General features: G+C 42.5%; 1 protein-coding gene across 4 annotated transcripts in view; it reads left to right on the top strand.

Moving 5' to 3' along the window:
- Nucleotides 1-20,372, top strand: part of Mfsd6 (major facilitator superfamily domain containing 6) — a 67,844-nt gene that overhangs the window by 32,404 nt on the left and 15,068 nt on the right. For all 4 annotated transcript variants that reach the window (XM_052192877.1, XM_052192880.1, XM_052192878.1 and 1 more), the window contains one exon: nucleotides 15,624-15,721. In XM_052192877.1, the coding sequence (XP_052048837.1) occupies nucleotides 15,624-15,721 (98 nt within the window). The remainder of the gene's footprint in view (nucleotides 1-15,623; nucleotides 15,722-20,372) is intronic.

The raw sequence follows: 20,372 nt of genomic DNA, 5'->3' as shown, positions 1-20,372 counted from the left end.
CTTATGTCCTTTGAAAGAGCATCTTTGCAAAAATATATCTGTATAATATATCCAGGCCTCCAAGATGACGTATTAATAACGGTCCATTTGGAACCCAGCTACTCATAGCTCACAACAAAAGGCCACTGTTTCAAGAACGAAAACATGGTTCAGATGCTAGCATGGTGTTCTCTTCCACCTTCAGGATAGAGGAGGTACTTGGAGACTTAAAGAGAGCAGAATTGGCTTGTTACACTTCCATAGCTTTGTGACTGTAGCCTGCACCTGTTCATGACACGCCAAGGTGGTAGTCAAGGTGTACACTGGACAGTCGTGAAGACTGTCCCTACATATTCTCTGTTTATACAATCACAATCAGACTCATGTAATAGTGTATAGTAATCTTAAGTTTGACATTCCCAGCGACCTAAGAATTACCTAAGGTAAAGGAACATTTCCATATACACAAAAGAAATACATGGCCATTTATGTAAGTCCACTGTCCTTTTCCTATGGCAAAAACCCCAGCAATGATATTCAGTGTGGTGTACTCACAGGGAGGAACTGCATGCAGGAGGTAGACTAAATATATCAGCATAGAAGGCTCTCAAATACCAAAACAAAATTAAGTGGGTACATGTCTGAATGATATGCTTTGATACATTTATTAGGTTCTAACGATAGATAAATATTAAAAAGTTAAGCATTTTCATGGATAAACGAACATATTTAGAAAAATACTGAATGAAGAGACACAGAGTACACTGTAATTGTTATGAGACTTGAAGTTTTTTGGCAAGATGTAAGGAAAGGGGAGCAGAGAAAACTTATGCTGTATGACAGTGTCCTGACCAAGGAAGGAGGGAAATGGGTCCTAAGTTTCCAGTTCCTGGTGTTCAGTATTCTCTGCATTTTCTTTTGTTTGTATTTCCTATTGGAAAAAATTGAATACCTTGTCTCCTTATAGTGGGCGTATATAACCTATTCTACTATTGAAGATCCAAATATATCTGTGTAAGTCATTGTAGCTGTGTCTTAAAGAGGCATATCCTTCCAAATATATCAGGTGCCCACTAAGACTTTTTATACTTACTATGTTTATTACTAAGTTTCCCCTAAATAACATAAATATAAATCATTAAAAATGTGCTTCATGTTATTACCATAGCCTCTGGCTCTATTTTCTTTTACTTAATAATGAGACTTGGTGTCCAACAACAACAGCCCTGATTTGAGTAGTAACTATAGTTCTTTTTTATCAAAGGGAGTGAGGTTGTAGTGGGGCTGTTGAGAATGTGCAAGGTTTGATCTAGAATAGGAGTGAAGTAGATGAAGCGAGGAAAACTAAAGATCACACGAGGATATGAAAAAGCCAAGTTATGTCCAGTCTGAACAGCTGTGTGATTACTCAATCCCTTCAGTGTTGGTCTCCTTCTTAGACAAACCACAAGCCTAAGTCATTTAACTCATTTTATTTCTACATATCCATGAAAATCTTTAGGGAATTGCAATTGTATAATTTAGAATAGAAGAAATCCCTAGAAGCTTTTTTTGTAATATCTCTCTCCAAAGACTTTTTAACTTAAGGAAGAACACACACACACACACACACACACACACACACACTTCATTCTTTATTTCTGAACTATTAAGAGCTGTTCTTTGGTGGCTTTCTACTGAAAACATGCCTGACTCTGTAAAAGGCACCAGTTATTTAATCTTTGCTTTCCTTGGAAAACAACACACAGAATGTGGTTCTGCAAACAATAGAAGATGGACTTTTGCTTATACCCCCTGGTTTTGTGTCTTTGGACCATGCTACTGTGTGTTGTGTGCTGCCTGTAGAGGTTGGGAGTGCGGTGCAGTGCTGGGGTTACCTCCACAGCCAGGCACTTCATTCCATTTAGGAAACTGAGAAAGAGTGAAATAGGTCAGCCGGGGTTTCCCTCCAGCTGCCAGTCCAAGCCCTGGATGGCTGGGTAGTATGGCGGCCATCATGTTTTCTCTGTCTTATGAGTTTCATGTTCCTTGTTGGTGAAGCTGGAGCAACAACTGTACCTGAGTTCATTCCATGTTTAAAATCCAGTGAGATAATGCACAGTATTGACTAAGTGCTTGGGTAGGAACAGGAAGCAGTATCATTACTGTTAAAGTTCATTCCTTGAGCAAATGTTTATTAACATTTATTAACATAGTCATGGCAGGCAGTTTTGTAGACGCAGGCAAACATGCAGTATATAATATGACAGATGAACAGGCTTCATGGACTAATGTTCTATTGGGGTAGGTAATAAAGAGTAAACATTATTTTAATTTCATGACATGTGAAACATCCCAAATCAGCTAAGGCAAGGGAGTGGGTTTAGTGTGGGTAGGTCAGACATGTGTGTGTGTGTGTGTGTGTGTGTGTGTGTGTGCTTTCTCTGAAGAAATGTCAGTTGTTCAGAGTCCTGTACATTAAGAATTGAGGGACAAAAAAATAAATACAGGCGTGTTAATGGCCTACGTGGTAAAGAACAGTAAGTGAGCAGAGCAGGCCGAGTACTGCATGGCTCAAGGAGAGAGAGAGAGAGAGAGAAAGAGAGAGAGAGAGAGAGATGAGAGAGAGAGAGAGAGAGAGAGAGAGAGAGAGAGATCCCTAAAAGGTTGATGATGGGAGGAAGGCTAGGATTAGATTTAAAGAGCAGGCCGAGTGCTCTGTGCTGAGTGCTCTGTATTGAGTGTTGTATATTGAGTGCTCTGTGCTGAGTGCTCTTTGCTGAGTGCTCTGTGCTGAGTGCTCTGTGTGGAGTGCTCTGTGCTCAGTGCTCTATGCTCAGTGCTCTGTGTTGAGAGCTCTGTGCTGAGTGCTCTGTGCTTAGTGATCTGTGTTGCGTGCTCTGTGCTCTCTGTGGCTTGTTCCTACCTCCCTTCTCCTCTCACCATGTAAGCCTATCCTTGGTTTCTGTTACTTACATAGCTAACAGGAGACCCTGAGTCTCCAGTAAGCAAGGAACCCTCCTGGCCTCCTGTCCTGCCTCCATTGGATGGATGCCTGCGGTGTCTGTAGCTTCCTCAGTGGATGTGGCCTCTGGGCTCCTTTCTTCCTGGAACACCATGTGCTTCTGGGTGATCCAGAACCTTGGACCGCTGCTGAGTGCCATTTGCTTTTCTACTTTTCTTCTGCCTGCTCATCTCATTGATTCGTGAAAGTTTAAAATGTCAGAAAGCTTTCCAAAGCCAACACAAATACACACCCAGCTTCCTTAATCTAAGTGCTCAGCCGTGTCATGTGAAAACACATGAACATGCCTAGCTACTCTCCAGGGACCCACCCTGCAGTAGGAAAACAACACGTGGCTGTCAAGTCTAATAGTGACCCTGTGCTGGATCCCTGCCCCCCCACAACCCTCTCTTTGCTCATCTGTGAAATGGGCTGCTGGAGAAGCCACTGTACTTTTTTAGTTCAAAGTATGGGTCTACTTGATGCTGTGGTTTTGAAAGAAGTCCCGCATCAGACTTCCCCTTCCTGGAAGTCCTTATCCTTTATGCTCCATGATGCTCAGACTGTGAGATGCAGGAGACATGCACACAATCCTATTTGTCCATCCAGCTAGTGATGGGGATGTGGGTGTGAGACTTAGAGCAGTCCTGCTGCACCAGATTGATGTTCTCCAGAGCTGTGTGGCTTCAGTGCAGTTTAGAACATAGAGTCTTATGGGTTTGGGCAGAATTCTCAGGGCATCCATGTTCTTGCTGAAAGCTTTGCTTTTTTTTTTTTTTTTTAAAACTTAGTGCTGGCTCACACACTGTATTTTCTACTCCATGCGTGCCAGGGTAGAAGGATGTATGAAGTGCCGCAGCACATGTGTGGTGGTCAGAGAACGACTTTACAGAGTCACTTCTTTTCTCCCACAAAGTAGGTTCTGGGGTTGAGCACAGGTTGTGGGCTTGGTGGCAGGCACCTGTCCTGACTGAGCCATGTTTTCAAACCCCACATGTATTCTTTATAGGCTTATTTGATGTGTTCGAAAGTGACCTTATAGAAAGGCCGCTTTGAGTCTGCCTGCCTGAATATAATCCACGTGCCCACTGTGCTCCACACTGGCCAAGTGTACTAATTAGCCATGTTTGTACAAGCCATTCATTTTATATCAACCAGTGGGAAAGTAAATGCCAATCCTCCAGCTAAAGTAAATGAGCAAATATGTCTGAACGAGGTTGTCCAAAGTGCTCCCAGCCCTTCTCGTAGAGCCAGCTTCCTTCCACCTAATGCAGAGTCCCTGGGACACCAGCACTGACCCATCGTTTATGGAGAGGCTGCAGTGACACACTCTTGAGGAAGTGAGTGTTTGTAGAGGTGGTTAAATAAACATGAAGGCATTTATATGGGCTCTCATCCATCCTGACTGCTGTCCTTATAAGAAGTGATCAGGACAAACAAGCACAGAGGGAAGACATACTTCACAATGACATAGGACAAAACAGTCACCGACAAACCAGGGTGGAAGGCATTTGAAGAAATCAACACTGTTGACACCACCTTCCTGAACCCCAAGCCCCAAGAATGCTAAGACAGTAACTGTCTATTGCTTAAACCATTCAAGTACTCTGTAGTATGTACAGGATAGACCCACAGTTCTGGCTTCATCCTGCTGTGGACTCTAGGCCTTGGAAGAGATCGTTACCTAGCCTTGGTTTGGCCATATGTAGTAATGTAGAATTTGCTAGCTCATAAGGCAGCTAACATTCGTGTCACATGGGACTTGCAGTTGAAGAGGCAGAAAACCTTACTCAGAGAGACTTAGGTGAAGAGAGGAAAAATATACTGTATGACTGAAAAGCCCAGCCATTGGCCTTAGGGATAGTTTTAAGTAGGTCTCAGATGATGTCATCAGAACTTGGGTTCTTCCTTCTACCAATTCTTTGGTGACAGACTGATCCAGACAGATGCTGGAGACCCTAGGCAGCTCCAGGGTCGAGTCTAGCTGGAAACTGAGGAAGACCTCAGACTAATTTGCTGCATACATTGTACCCCTGTCTGCCTCGCACCCCCTCTTCCAAAGAAGGGATACCCGCCTGCTCAAGTGTCCTCGCAGCCTGCTTCTCCAGTTCCCGTGGCTACTCTTCCACATGATCCATCTCATTTGGGGTTCTCCATCCCCTTTATTTTCTGGCTCTTTTTTATTTTTTGTCTGTCTGATATGTAAGTCACGTCTTCAAATGCACCACTACAAGCACAAAAGCAAGAGGAGTAGCTTTGGACTTGGTCACAGTTCTCTTTTAGCTTGAATTTTAATTAACTTTTTGAGTTCTCTCAAATGTCACCTATAGTCAACTAAACTTTGAATGCCTTTCCCAAAATAACCAATATATCAAATGCCACTGATTATGCTTTGAAATTATAGTATTCATACCATGTGGCTACCTCAGCCCTACTAGGAAAAACTAAACAATTGTGTGTGTGTGTGTGTGTGTGTGTGTTCACTTGCCTTTTACCTATTTGGAAAATGTAACAGCTGAGCAGAAGTAGATGTATCCCATTAATGACAGTACTATTCAGTTTTGAACATTCTAATTTTCTTCCTGGACATATACAGACAAGTAAAAGAACAATAAAGAAATGTAAATATGACCAGAGACTGCCACTACAGTGACCTTGCCAATGGTCACTGTCATTGTTCTACTAGCTTCTTAGCCATCTAAGAGGAGAAAGATCTGACAATAACATGGAATGACTTGGTCCAGCAGCAACCTCAGACTTTGTCAACTCAACCTTTTTTGGTATCCGCACAGAACACACGCAGCTAAGATGATCATTGCTTCTCTCCCGGTCTTCTTTTATGATGCACGGTGGTTCTTAGGACCTGTCCTCCAAGGATGGGTCAGTAGCCCAGGATACCTGCCTGGTGTCCTCCACGAGTTCTTGGTTGGTGTCCCCCAGGAGTTCAGGCTCATCCCTTCAGCTGTTCTATGGGAACACCACTGGTTCTTGGAGCTTTGTGGCTTACATGTGGCAATTCTGTCTTTTCCTGTGACAGGCCTATTGTGAGCAGAGCCTTGTTGTCTGCTTTTGCACACGTGCTGGCTTCCATTGTACAGTGTCTCAGGCTATCCCCCAAAGTCCCTGTGCATTGAACTGTTTATATCTTCACAGTTTATCGTCAAGCTTAGTCATGAACATTGTCAAAAATGTTGCCAAATACCTACCTTTCTTCCTTTCTTCCTTCCTTCCTCCCTTTCTTTCTTTCTTTCTTTCTTTCTTTCTTTCTTTCTTTCTTTCTTTCTTTCTTTCTTTCTCTCTTTCTCTTTCTCTCTCTCTCTTTCATTCTCTCTTTCTCTCTCTCTTTCTCTTTCTTTCTTTCTTTCTTTCTTTCTTTCTTTCTTTCTTTCTTTCTTTCTTTCTTTCTTTCTTTCTTTCTTTCTTTCTTTTCTCTCTCTCCCCCTTCTTCCTTCCTTCCTTCCTTTCTTTCTTTTTTCCTTCTTACATTCCTTCTTTCAATTTATTTACATTTCAAGTGTTATCCCCTGACCAAGTTTCCCCATCTCCTGGAAATCCCTATCCCATCCCCCATTACCCTGCTTCTATGAGGGTGTTTCTCCACCCACCCACCCACTCCCGCCTCCCCGACATCCATTCTCCTACACTGGGGCATCTATCTTCCTGTCTATCTAACCTTTATAGGAGTAAGGAACTCTCCTCCCATTGATGCCTGACAAGGTCATCCTCTGCTATATATGCAGCCAGAGCCATGTGCTCCTTTGTTGGTGCCTTAGTCCCTGGGAACTCTGGGGGGACTGGTTGGTTGATATTGTTATTCTTCCTATGGGGTTACAGACCCCTTCAGTTCCTTCAGTCTATTGTCTAACTCCTCCATTGGGGGCCCCACACTCAGTGCAAGGGTTAGCTGTGAGCATCCAGTTCTGTATATGTAAGGCTCTGGTAGGGCCTCTTAGGAGACAGGCTCCTTTCAGCAAACCTTTCTTAGCGTACACAATAGTGATGGAGTTTGGTGACTGTATCTGAGATGATTCCCCAAGTGGGACAGTCTCTGGGTGGCCTTTCCTTCAGTCTCTGCTCTACACTTTGTCTCTGTATTTGCTCCTGTGAGTATTTTGTTCCCCTTTCTAAGCAGGACCGAAGCACCCACACTTTGGTCTTCCTTCTTGAACTTCATGTGGTCTGTGAATTGTGTCTTTGGTATTCTGAGCTTTTGTGCCAATATACCAGGTATGTTCTTTTGGGATTGGGTTACCTCACTTAGGATATTTTTTTCTTGTATATTTTCTTTATTTATATTTCAACTGTTATCCCCTTTCCTGGTTTCTCCCCCGAAAATCTCCTATCCCATTCCCCCTCCTCCTGCTCACTAACCCACCCACTCCTGCTTCCCTATCCTGGCATTCCATTACACTGAGGGCCTCTCCTCTCATTGATGTCCAACAAGGCCATTCTCTGCTACATATGCAGCTGGAGCCATGGGTCCCTCCATGTGTACTCTTTGGTTGGTGGTTTAGTCCCTGAGAGATCTGGGTTGGTTCATATTGTTTTTCCTCCTGTGGGGCTGCAGACTCCTTCAGTTCCTGGGGTCCTTTCTCTAACTCCTCCACTGGGGATCCTGTGCTTAGTCCAATGGATGGCTGTGAGCATCCACTTCTGTATTTGTCAGACACTGGCAGAGCCTCAGGAGACAGCTATACCAGGCTCCTGTCAGCAAGCACTTGTTGGCATCCACAATAGTGTCTGGGTTTGGTAACTGTATATGGGATGGATCCCCAGGTGGGGCAGTCTCTAGATGACCTTTCCTTCAGTTTCTGTTCCACAGTTTGTCTCTGTATTTCCTCCCATGGGTATTTTGATCCCCCTTCTGAGAAGGAACAAAGTATCCACACTTTGGTGTTACTTCTCCTTGAGCTTCATATGGTCTGTGAGTTCTATATCCTGGGCATTCTGAGCTTCTGGGCTAATATCCATTTATCAGTGAGTTCATACCATGTGTGTTCTTTTGTGACTGAGTTACCTCACTCAGGATGATATTTTCTAGTTTCATCCATTTGCCTAAGAATTTCATGAATTCATTGTTTTTAATAGCTAAGTAGTACTCCATTGTGTAAATGTACCACATTTTCTGTATCCATTGCTTTGTTGAGGGACATCTGGCTTCTTTCTAGCTTCTAGCTATTATAAATAAGGCTGCTATTAACATAGTGGAGCATGTGTCCTTATTACATGTTGGAGCATCTTCTGGGTATATTCCCAGGAGTGGTAAAGCTGGGGCCTCAGGTAATACTATGTCCAATTTTCTGAGGAACTGCCAGACTGATTTCCAGAGTGGTTGTAGCTGCTTGCAATCCCACCAACAATGGAGGAGTATTCCTCTTTCTCCACATCCTGACCAACATCTGCTGTCACCTGAATTTTTGATCTTAGCCATTCTGACTGGTGTGAGGTAGAATCTCAGGATTGTTTTGATTTGCATTTCCCTGATGACTAAGGATATTGAATATTTCTTTAGGTGCTTCTTAGCCATTTGAGTTTCCTCAGTTGAGAATTCTCTGTTTAGCTCTGTACCCCATTCTTGATAGGGTCATTTGGTTCTCTGGAGTCTAACCTTTTGAGTTCTTTGTATATATTGGATATTAGCCCTCTATCAGATGTAGGATTGGTAAAGATCTTTTCCCAGTCCTTTGGTTGCCATTTTGTCCTATTGACAGTGTCCTTTGCCTTACAGAAGCTTTGCAATTTTATGAGGTACCATTTTTCAATTCTTGATCTTAGAGCAGAAGCCATTGATATTCTGTTCAGGAACCTTTCCCCTGTGCCCATATGTTTGAGACTTTCCCCCACTTTCTCTTCTATTAGATTCAGTGTATCTGCTTTATGCGGAGATCCTTGATCCACTTGGATTTGAGCTCTGTACAGGGAGATAATAATAGATCAATTTGGGCTGGAGAGATGTCTCAGCAGTTAAGAATACTGCTCTTCTAGAGGTCCTGGGTTAAATTTCCAGCAACCACATGGTGGCTCACAACCTACAGTATACTTACATATATAAACTAAATAAATAATTAAAAATTATTTTTAAAAAAATGAATGGATCAATTTGCATTCTTCTACATGCTGACTGTCAGTTGAACCAGCACCATTTGTTGAAAAGGCTGTTTTTTTTCCCCCAACTGGATGGTTTTAGATCCTTTGTCAAAGATTAAGTGACTATAGGTGGGTGGGTTCATTTCTGGGTCTTCAATTCTATTCCATTGATCTACCTTCCTGTCACTGTACCAATACCATGCAGTTTTTAACAAATTTCTCTGTAGTACAGCTTGATGTCAGGGATGCTGTTTTCCCCAGAAGTTCTTTTATTGTTGAGAATAGTTTTTGCTATACCAAATGAATTTGAGAGGGAGGGTCCCTCTTGGGCCAGGAATTTGAAGAAAAGTGGTGTTCTTACCTGTGCTCACAGGCGTGTTGGCTGTTCTGGGTGACCAGCTCTCTCCTGGTGGTATTTGTGTTTGTAGCACTGTGGCACATGACCAGCGCTGGGCTCAGATGGAGACTGGAAGGTTCCTGTCCCAGGCTACTCATGGGTTCCTGTGTCCTGAGGGTTCCAGGACAATCCCTCTGAGCAGCAGTGGTGGTCTTACCTGTGCTCACAGGCTTGTCTGCACTCCTGGGAGGCTAGCTCTCTCTTGGTGCTATTTAGGAGTGTAGCCCTGTGGCAGAAGATCAGCTCTGGACCAGAGGGAAATCAGAAGGCTCTTGTCAGGGACATCTTTTTTAACCTTCCTGTTTCTAGGAAGTTAATCAATTTCTTCATAAACTATATACTTATTCCTATACTCTAACCAGCTATCTGAAAATACACACTTATAAACATAATATATTCATAATATTTAGATCTTATTTGCCTTTGTATCTAGTATATGGTGTAAATATGTTTAATACATATTTATTAATCAGTGTTTGATTTAAAGTATTCTTAGTTCTCACCAGTTTATAAATATTTATTGAGTACTCATATCAGGCACTAAGTACAAAATGGAGTGATCATAATATAGGAGGCCTCACCTTCCACTGATGACATGGTCAGCTTATAATGTATAGTTTCTACTAAGCTAAATGTTGTGCACTTAGTCACATGGTGTTGTGGTCATTTGTCAAGGGGATATGTGTACAGGTGAGTAAGATCTGAAGGAGTACCATCAGGACACAGGGATGGGGTGGTGCTGAGCCAGTTTCCTTCAACATGTATGTGGCCTAGAGGACACAGTGCTGGGCTTGGTAGGCCGTGTGATAAATGGCTTTTAAGATAATATTGGTTTGATTTGAATGTCCCCACTTCATTCCATATGCTTTCTGATATGTAACTCTGAAGCAAGCAAAGAGTTTCCTAAAGTCCGACTACAGATAACCTTCTTGTCTTCCTCCTCCTCCTTCCCTCCCTCCCTCCCTTCTTCCTCTTCTTCCTCCTCCTCCTTTTCCTTTTTGGTTCAGAATGAAAATGATTGTGGAAATACTATTTCATTTTTTCAACTCTTTAGGCAACTATGTGGTTTAGTTACACCCAGACTATCAATGGATTAAAGAATAGGAGCAATATTCAGTAGTTTCTCAGCTATGACCTTGTTATTTTTTTTAATTTAAATTTATTATTTTTGTTTAGGTGTGTGTGTGTGTGTGTGACCAGTGTGTGGGGTGTGGGTATTTATGGCAGCTAGAAGAGGGTGTCAGTTTGGCCAGAGTTGGAGTTTCAAGCAGTTGTGTCTCCTGACAAAGGTGCTAGGACTTGAGCTTGAGTCCTCTGGGAAAGCGCCCGGTGCTCTTACCCACTGAGCTGTCCCTCTAGTCCCTGCTTTTTTAAACTGAAACAGAAACCCAGGTCACAAAACACAGGGACCTGGAGATATAGATTAGCTGTGTAGAGAATTGGTTGAACATCACAGGTTGAGGCTACTTAGACTCCCTGTTTCCACCTGTGCTGTCTCTGGAATAATTTCTAGAATAAGTCTGGATGAAGAGGTTTCCTTATTCCCCTTTGCCCTTATACTTTTTATCCTTTTTATATCTTTTCAACATAGTCTCTGTCCATCTTTCATTTTTTTGGTTATTTTTTTATTCCCTTTGCTCCTGCTGTGTGTAATGCTGTTTCTACTTTTGTCAATTTTTAACCTAGGTGTGTCTGACCCAATATGGGTAGCAAGTTTTTCCATACCTTTTTTGTGCATGTGTCCTTGTTTTAACTTGTTTATTGACATTGCTTTCTTCCCAGTGGATTGACATTTTTTTAAGACAAGGATCATTTTCTGTTTGTTTCCATTCTCCTTGAACCCAGTAGTGCATAGTGTGCACAGTGATGTCTTGGTAAAAATGTACTATTAAAACACGTGTTCACTGGGATTTTGTCTGGCTCTTGGGGATGGGGACTCTGACATATTACAGTCGGTATCCTGCTCACATATGCTGTATCAGGAACCCCAAATGACTTCACAATTCTGTGTCTCTCTTCAATATTACCTATTGACAACAATATCAGCTTTGTGATTGCCAGTCACCCAAAAACTGCTGCTGCCATGAATTGTGGTCATATAAAAAGTTAGAGTCTCATAAGCACTTTTCTCTGACTTTCACATTTTGCTCCAATTTAGGTTAATCTGACAAGGTATTTGGCTGTTTGCGCTGCTAGCACATCTTGGTGGGTAATGTCACTTACACCAAATACCTGCCCCAAACCTGCCTCTTTCTTGTCTGCTTTTCTTACTGACTCCTGCTACGAAACAGGAGAGAGATGATAGTTGTTGCTACCCTCACAACAATGATTTCTAGGTGTCCATTCACACTCGCTCTCGGAGAAGTGCTTTAGGTCACTGGTACCAAGGAATAGTCTAAGACCCTGAACATAACTTTATGTTCAGTGTAAAGACTTGGTCTGTCCAGAAGATGGCCTAATGAATACCTAATAATTTCCTTTTTATTAACAAACTCAGACTAAATGCACTGGCTTCAGAGCTACCCTAACAAAATACTAGCATCAGGACAGCTTAGAACGCTTGTTTTTCTTCAAAGTTTTTGAAGCTAAAAGTCTAACATAAAAGTGCCATCAGGGTAAGGTTTCTGAGGCCCACTCTTTGACTCGCCTTCTTCTACTATCTGCCCCATCATTCTCTCCTCTCATCTTCTGAAGATTCCAGACCTGTCACATAGACTTAGGACCCACCCACGTGACCTAGTGGGGGGGGGTCACATTACACGTCACCAAATACATTCACATTCAGTCTATAAAGGGAAATGTAGTTTAAATACCCTGGTTGTTCAAATACTCAAGGGATTCTTGGGTCGCTGAAATGTTTTTTAGTCGGTCAGTATGTTTATGTCTTTGCCTTTACTCAAGTACCACTTTTCTTCCACCTCATAACTCAACCTTTGCTAATTGCTTAAAGCGACTGTTCTCCAAGATGGTGGGTGAGGACTGAAATGCTCCGCTTCAATATTCATAGCTTTCCATGGCTGTAACAAAATACCAGAGACAACATTTAAAAGGAGGAAGACATGTTTGGGCTATGACTAACTTGGCCTTGTGTCTCTGGTCTTGTATTTGGGAGTGACATTGTGGTATGGAATGCACGGGGAAAGCAAGCCTCTCACCTAGTGGTGGCCAAGAAGCAGAAAACAAGGAAAGGGGTGGGTCCCAAAAGCCCCTTCAAGTACACCGCCCCGCTATTAGTTGTTTTTCTCACTGCTTTGACAAAATACCTCACATGGCAACTTCAGGGGACGAGGGTTCATTTTCACTCTCACAGTTTTAGGTGGTGAAATCTGTTATGGCAGGGAAAGGGTGGTGGCTTGTCAGGGAGGCTTTGGGATGTGACTCCTTCATTTATAGCCTGGTGACTTAAGGATCAGAGCATGGGCCTGGAAGCAGGGCCAGCTATAATCTTCAAAGACCTGCCAGTAGTTCACCTCCACCAGCCAAGCCCACAACCTCCCAGAACAGTGCCCCGAGCTGTGATCTGCACTGACTTCTCCACTGCATTCCAATAGCACACCATCTGGGGACCATAGCTGTCCTGTGTACACTGTTGGGGGACATTTGAAATCCCAAATCTAAGAGGCTCCCTCGGGAATCCTGGAATAAAGTTTTTGTCAGAGAACAAAAAAAATTCTTGGATCCCCCCCCCCCTACTTTTTTAAGTAATGGTATTGCCACCACTTGTCAAGTGCTTGTGTTGTGAGATCACCACAAACTATATCAGCATTTGATGTGTGAACATCCTGTTTTAGAGAGACAGAGTAAGTTGTTCTGACTATTCTCATTTTACTTTTTATGGGACTCTTTTTGGTCTAGCACACTATCTGTTGTGACTTTGGAACCAAGGGGATAAAGTGATGGTAAATTAAATTCATGGCAACCAAGCCGGTTGGTTGCAGTGAAGACCTCAGAGTCCCAGAAGGCATACACCAGGAACTATAGTAACTGAGCTCCACATATGGAGAATCTGGGGGTCCCAGTGTAATGCACCCTTTAAACTGGTTCCTGAACATTGTGCTACTTTAAGCTGAGAGTTTTGAACTGTTTCCTGGATCTAATAAAGTTTCCCAGGTCAAAAGCCTGGTTAGAGATGGGCGGTAGGAATGTTAGAGGGGGATTGCAATTTTGCTTAGGACAGGCTTACAGAATATCACCGGGGTCACTTAGGAGAAGCATGCCCGTGGTTCTCTGCCCTGACTCCGTGTCACAACAGCCTTGGAGGTTTTTAATGTGCCACACATGGGCTTTACCCAGAGCACTCTTTATTGAGATGGGTCTTGACACACGTTTGGAAATTATTAGAGTAAATTTGATATATAGCTAAGGCTAGCAATTAATGAGCTAGGACAGTCATCAAGATTGTGGCTTCAGGGCCAAATCTGGACTACATCCTGTCTTTTTGTATAACCTATCAATTAAAAAAATTCTACATTTTGAAAATGGTTGAGAAAAAGCACAAGAAGAATTCATGAAAATTATTTTAAATTTAAATTCTAGTGCTTCTAACTAACTGTTGGTATGGCCACACTTATTCATGTGTGTAGCATTTGTGGCTGCTATCAACACCACCACAGTGGAATTCAATTGCAATAGACTGTAGTGCAGAAAGCCTAAGTTGTCTACTTCATAACCCCTAATATGATTGGCCTAACTGATCCCTATGTTAGGCTAAGTGGAAGCCATGAACAGGGCTGCTTTCCAACTTAAAAACGGAGTTGATGGGACTTTCGGGGAGTGGGGGTCCAGAAAAGGGGAAATCATTTGAAATGTAAATAAATATATCAATAAAAAAACGGAGTTGAAAGGTCTGTTTCTGTATAGGGGTTTATATCTTAGTTTTCTGTGTCGTTTTTTATAGCAGAGAGAGGCTGATAGATTAGGAGCAAGTAAAAGTAATTTTTATCAAACGAGATAGAAATATATTCTTTTATTCACTAAGCCGCATAAGTGTGAATGTGTGCACATGTATCCAGGTACACAGATGTAGAGCTAGACGGTCCAGGCCTCTCTCTATGTAAGGAACTTCCCTGAGGACCTCATAAGCTCTTTGTAGTGGTGTGTCGTGGTCCCTGCCCCTCCCTGCGTTCCTCTGTCGTTTCTCCGTCCTTTCTTCCATACTTTTGATCACTTCCAGTTACAGCAGTGTTTAGGAAATGTAAAAATACAGTCGTGCAAGATGAGGGCAGAGGGCAGACGCCGATTGTCCTATGGGCTCACTCGGCCAGGTTGGAGGGAGGCTCGGGGGCTGTGACCACTTTCTATGCTTCTAGACGGCCTGAGAGTGGCTTCCAGCACTCATAGCAGACAGCTTACCACAGCCTGTGGCTCCGTGTCCAGCGGATATGATGCTCTTTTTGGGTCCTATGTGTACCTGGATACACACATTCTGTCTGTCTGTCTGCTTGCCTGTCTGTCTGTCTGTGCCTCTATCCCTCAAGGAAAGAAAATAAAAGCCTCAAGGTTAAGAAAATTATCAGAAGATAGAAAATAAGGGTGGGGGCTGTTCCTGTGCCCACCGGCTGAGAAGCAGCCACAGTTGTATCCAGGCTTGCTACACAGCCTCATTCTGTGCTCATTTTGATTTACTTATGTTTTTGGTGGTAGTAATATGAAAGATTGCTGTACGCTTATCTTAGTTTTCAGAGATGTGAATTTTGGGACACTCTTTGGTGACCTGCATATCTAATCAAGGCTTAGGTTATGTGCATTTTTACACTTCCCCCAGTCACTGTAACCTCTCTGCCCATTGTTGTGAAGTGACTCTGGTCCCAGCCGCGCTCAGGCTCCAGCCACCTGGAAGGAGGCCAGCAACGTCATTATGTAGCTGGCTGGGAGCCCACACTGGCTAACAAAGCATCTGTTTTGCCACTAATGAAGTTTCAGGAAGGGTGATTCTGGCTTTGACATTAAGCATTTGGGGACATTAAGCATAAGGCAGCAGGCAGGTAAAGTAAGGATAGTCTCCTTCCTACACTGGTGGTTACGTTTTTCCATGAGGCATCCTGTTCCTAAGTTTGGAACATATCTGTTTAATCATGAGTGGTTTGGAGAGTGAAATAAGTAATACACACAGTTTGTGTTTCACACTTGGCCCTCAACTTAACTCTCCCTTTTTTATTATTATTATTATTTTTCCAGGGTTTTGTACATTGGCCTGGCCTGTAATACAGCTCGTTATATTTACATTTCCTACCTGGAAAATGCCTGGACCGTCCTCCCTATGGAAGTTCTTCAAGGTAAGCTGACAGCTAGCAAGAGAACAGTCTCTTTGCTGCTCCTGCAGTGACCACAGTGGCCCTGAGCCATGACCTTCTACATCTGGTTCTACCCCGGAAGGGAGCGTCCACTTCTCTGATTGCAGGTGCTGGCTCTTCAGCTGCTCTGAATGCTGTCTTGTGTTGAGCCAAACAAAGCTGGATGTTTTCCACACCCTTGTTCAAACAAAGAAAGAGGAAGGAATTGTGCTGCACAGTCCTCCTAAGGTGGTTCTAGAATATAAAGTGATATATCCTTCAAAAGCTCATGTTCTTCTGAAGGTTTTTTTTTTTTTTTAGATTAACTGTACATATGAGAAAATATGGCTCTAATATTTTCTCTTAGGCTATTTTTATTGCATCTGGTGATTTGTAATGAAACCTTGAGTGTCATGTTACTGTTTTTCTACGAACCACTTAAGTCCTTACTCACAAGCTCTTTTGACTTTCTTCTGTTGCTTCAGGGCACTGTTTCCCACCGAGATATAAATCTGAAAGGCTTTTAGCATGCGGATCCAGAGTACTGAAAACACTGATCTGTGCTCAAAGCTTCTTGCCGTGTTACTAGATTCTAAAATCTTTGTTAACCTATATAGTGATTGGTGATTTGATTGTGATCTTCAGGATGAGAAAACTGGAGTAGAAGTCCTGTGACAACCTGGGCTCCTAAAGCACTGTTCGAAACATTCTGTGATTGTATAATTCCATTAGCTTTATTAGGTGCTGCTGTATCATTTCCTAACGTGAAGGCTGGAAGTCTACTTCAGCCAGGATAATGTCCTGTTGTGCTCAGACTCACAGTGACTCATCTAAGTAGACTGTATAAAACATGGTCATTTACCATAGCCCTGCTCACAATGAGACAAAACAGAATATTCTAAAGGATATGTATCATTATAGCCATGTAACTATGTAATTCAGAAACATACACTTTTTAAAGGTGCTCTTCTCAGATCCAATATAATGTGTAAGGTAAGAGAAAGTGTGTTTACAAATATATATGCAAAGTTGGGTTATATAATAGCAAGCTATTGTTTATTAAAAGGATAGTTGTTGTCTGTAACTATTAGAAGTCTGAAAGGGTTTTATAGTGAAGCATGCATCTCAGCATTGTGTCACTTAAGAATCATAAAGCACTAGGCACGAAGAACAAGGGCTCTCACATAAGGAAAACCGAATTATTTGCATTTCCCACTTCAAGGGTCTGCTCTCTCGTCTTGCTTAATTGCGATATCTGTTGATATATAATGAAATTAAGACTCCGTAAAGAGATCTGTGTGCCTACTAAAAATGTATGTTGCTATAAAAATATAAAAATGTATATTGTATATTCACTAATACACTATTTTTTCTTTAGATTAGATGTAGAATAGATAGAAAATGACAGTTTGCGTAAAAGACTCAGTAAGAAATAGCATTTGTGAGTTTGGGCATGCTGGGTCATACCTGTACTCCCAGCACTTGAGAGGTTGAGGTAAGATGATTGTTGTGAACTTGAAGCTATCTTGAAAACAGTGTAAGATCTTGTCTATAAAAACCAACACAAACAAACAACAAAAGACATTCATGTCGTGTTTAAAGGAACAATCTAAGAGTTTTAGAAGAGAAGAAAACAAATGTTCTTTGTTGTCAATTTAGAAATCCTTGTCTGTTTTTTAGCAAAAGATGTATAAGGTGAACTGAGACACCATTTTAAAATAGACTCAGGTGCTAAGGTCTTGCTGTGTGCTCTGGAAGTCAGACACTGCAGTGTGTGGATGGACAGAGGACTGCACTTGCAGCGAGAAGCACAGTGGAGAGACTAACTAGAGCACAGAGTAGAGGCCTGAACATTTTGTTGAAAAATTCTTCAAGATCTGATCTGAGCTCGCATATGGAGGGTCACATGTGGCCTCTCGGGAGTAGACACCTGTTGTGGAGCATCATAGTGGACCAAAGAGTAGATGGCAAAAGCCACCCACGCTCAGGAGTACAAACATGGTGCTATACTCAGGGCTGGGTGGAGTGGCCATCACAAGCTGCTGACCTGGGCCGTACTTTCTTATGGTATTCCCTTCAGAGTGTGTCATGTGGGTGCCAGGCATGTTCCGAATCTGCCACAAGTCAGAAAGTTCCATAAATCTATGCCTCCTGCCCCAGCAGAGGGTTCTGCAGCCTGTTTCCCAAGAGCTCCCTGTTTCTATGCTGGAGGACATGGCTTCAATCCTAGGCAGGAGTGCTGGGATTCTGGCTGCACAAACCGTCTTCTTTGATATGTGGTATCCCCAGATGTCTCATGCAGATGAAACCAGTCTACACTATATTACTAAACATGTTTGTGTGGATGTCCTTGATTCTGGGATTTATATAGGCTTGTCCATATGACCTTAGGGTCTGCCCTTAAAGGAGATAACCTTAGGATATAGTCAAGGAAGGGAATAATTGTAAGGAAATCCTGACTGTGGGTCAAGTCCACTCGTCATCATGGACACCTATTAAGGGTAGGGGTGTAGCTTAAGGACAGTATTTGCTTCACCGATGCCAAGCCCCTGGGCTTGAGTCCCAGCACTGCGGGGAAAGAAAGATGTCCTCCCAGTGTGTGTATTATGTGTGTGTACACACATGTGCATGTATTAGCAGCACACATTGAGAAGTTACAGTTTCACTTTCAGGAGTTGAGTCTCTCTTTCTATTGTGGGTTGCAGGAATCAAACTCAGGTCCCCACACTTTTGTGGCAAGAACTTTTACCTGCTGAGCCATCCACTGGCCCAAGGACAACTTCTTAACAAAATATAAGGGAAGTCTGTCTATAGCTGCAGGCTTTTCTACTCATGCCCAAGTTCCAGAAATAATGACTCTGAGACTGAATTATTTATGAATAAATGCCTAAGCCTCGAGCTTTAGCTCATTCCCACTAGCTTGTAACTTAATTAACCCAGTTTATTCTTTTCTAAGACCTGCCACATGGCTAGTTAGCTCTCCTCAGGTTCAGGTGACTGACACTCTCCATTGGCTCTTTCCCCGTGTGGCGTTCAGCGCTCTCTTGAAGCCTGTCCTTTGAGAAGGCCGGCTACCGTTTTCAGCGGGCACTTTAGCAGCGCCATCTAAAGAATCAGGCTGTCTGCTGTGGTGAGTCGGCAGTGATTTAAGAGTGGGTCTGAGTGCTAGCAGAGCTGTTGGACGGCAGTAATACTGGCCAAGATTATCTTTATTTTTCACAATTACTTTTACAAGGAACATTTATACACCTGGGATTGTGACATCTGATAAAGGTCAAGATCACATGGGCTATGTTCCTTTCCTGTATAGAGGTTAGCTGCAAAAATTCACAGAAAGACTCAGCAGCAGATGTGATCACAATTATTCTCGGTGTTAGTGTGTAGTGATGACCTGAGTTCAATTCCAGGGATCCACATGGCAGAAGGAGAGAACTCTTGCAAGCTGTCATCTGGATTTGTCACATGCATGCACTCTGTCCAACATATAAAGTAAACAAGTGGTTTTTTTTTTTTTTTTTTAATGGAGGCTTAACAGTTAAGAGCACTGTTTGTTCTTCCAGAGCAACCAGGTTTGATTTCCAGAACCCACATGGGGGTTTACAACCGTCTATAATTCCAGGCCTAGGGGATCCAATGCCTTCTTCTGGCTTCTATGGGTATCAGGCATGCACACGATGCATGATATACATTCAGACAAAACACCTACACACATAGACAAACAAACAAGATGTATTTAAGGAGAATGAAGCCACACAGGGCTGCTATGGTGGAAGACCTCCTTTTGAAAATTTATTTTTATTCATGTGAATGTGTATATGTGAATTTATGTGCCCCTTGTGTATGCATGTGCTCACAATGGCTGGAAGAGGGCACCAGATTCCCTGGAATTATTCTACAGGTGGTTATCAGTCACCCAGTGGGTGTTGGGAGCCAATCACAGGTGCTCTGGAAAAACAGCCAATGTTCTTAAGTGCTGAGCCATCTCCCTACCCCGAGGAGGTCTTTTTGAGTTACTTGAGCTAATGTTTCCTGTGCTAAAAAGTGATAATTGGCCAGCTCCTCTGTGGGCTCTAGGAGGTGGATGCAGAGTCGAGACTGAATGAGAGGTGGATTTTCTGTCAGTAGCACAGGGCTTGGTCTCAGTCTGTCTCATGCAGTATGCTAGTCAAGGGGGTAAGAGGTCTGTTTCCTTCTATGTTCTGGAAGCTCACTGAAAAGCTTTATAAGACAATTAGCCTCCAGGCTTTATCTGACAGCTGAAATTCTAGACATGATTCCAACGGCTAACACCCATATTGAAAATTTTCTGCCTGACTTAATCGTTGAAGCATGTGTAGTTTGCTATGTGAATAACTATGATAGACAAGTCCAGTTAGTAACTTGAATACAAAAGTCAAGTATTTTACAGTTACTGAAAGATTTTTAAAATGTTTCCTTCAAAGTAGAACTCCCTTGTCCATCTGGAATGCTTTCTGGTCCAGGATGCTCCTCTGGCAATTGTGTCTCACATTTAGCCTTTTCTACAATATTTTCAGCCACATGAATTTCTGTAATTTCAGTTATATCGTTACATAGGACTTAATTGCTTCCAAATTAGTTTCCAAATACTAGTTTTGTTTCCATAGTGTAACCCCTTGATTAAAAAAAATCCACA

This window comes from Apodemus sylvaticus, chromosome 9 (genome assembly GCF_947179515.1).
Source record: "Apodemus sylvaticus chromosome 9, mApoSyl1.1, whole genome shotgun sequence".
Taxonomy (NCBI): Eukaryota; Metazoa; Chordata; class Mammalia; order Rodentia; family Muridae; genus Apodemus; species Apodemus sylvaticus.
Note: the sequence above shows the minus strand (reverse complement) of the source record. Positions and strands in the feature narration are given on the sequence as shown.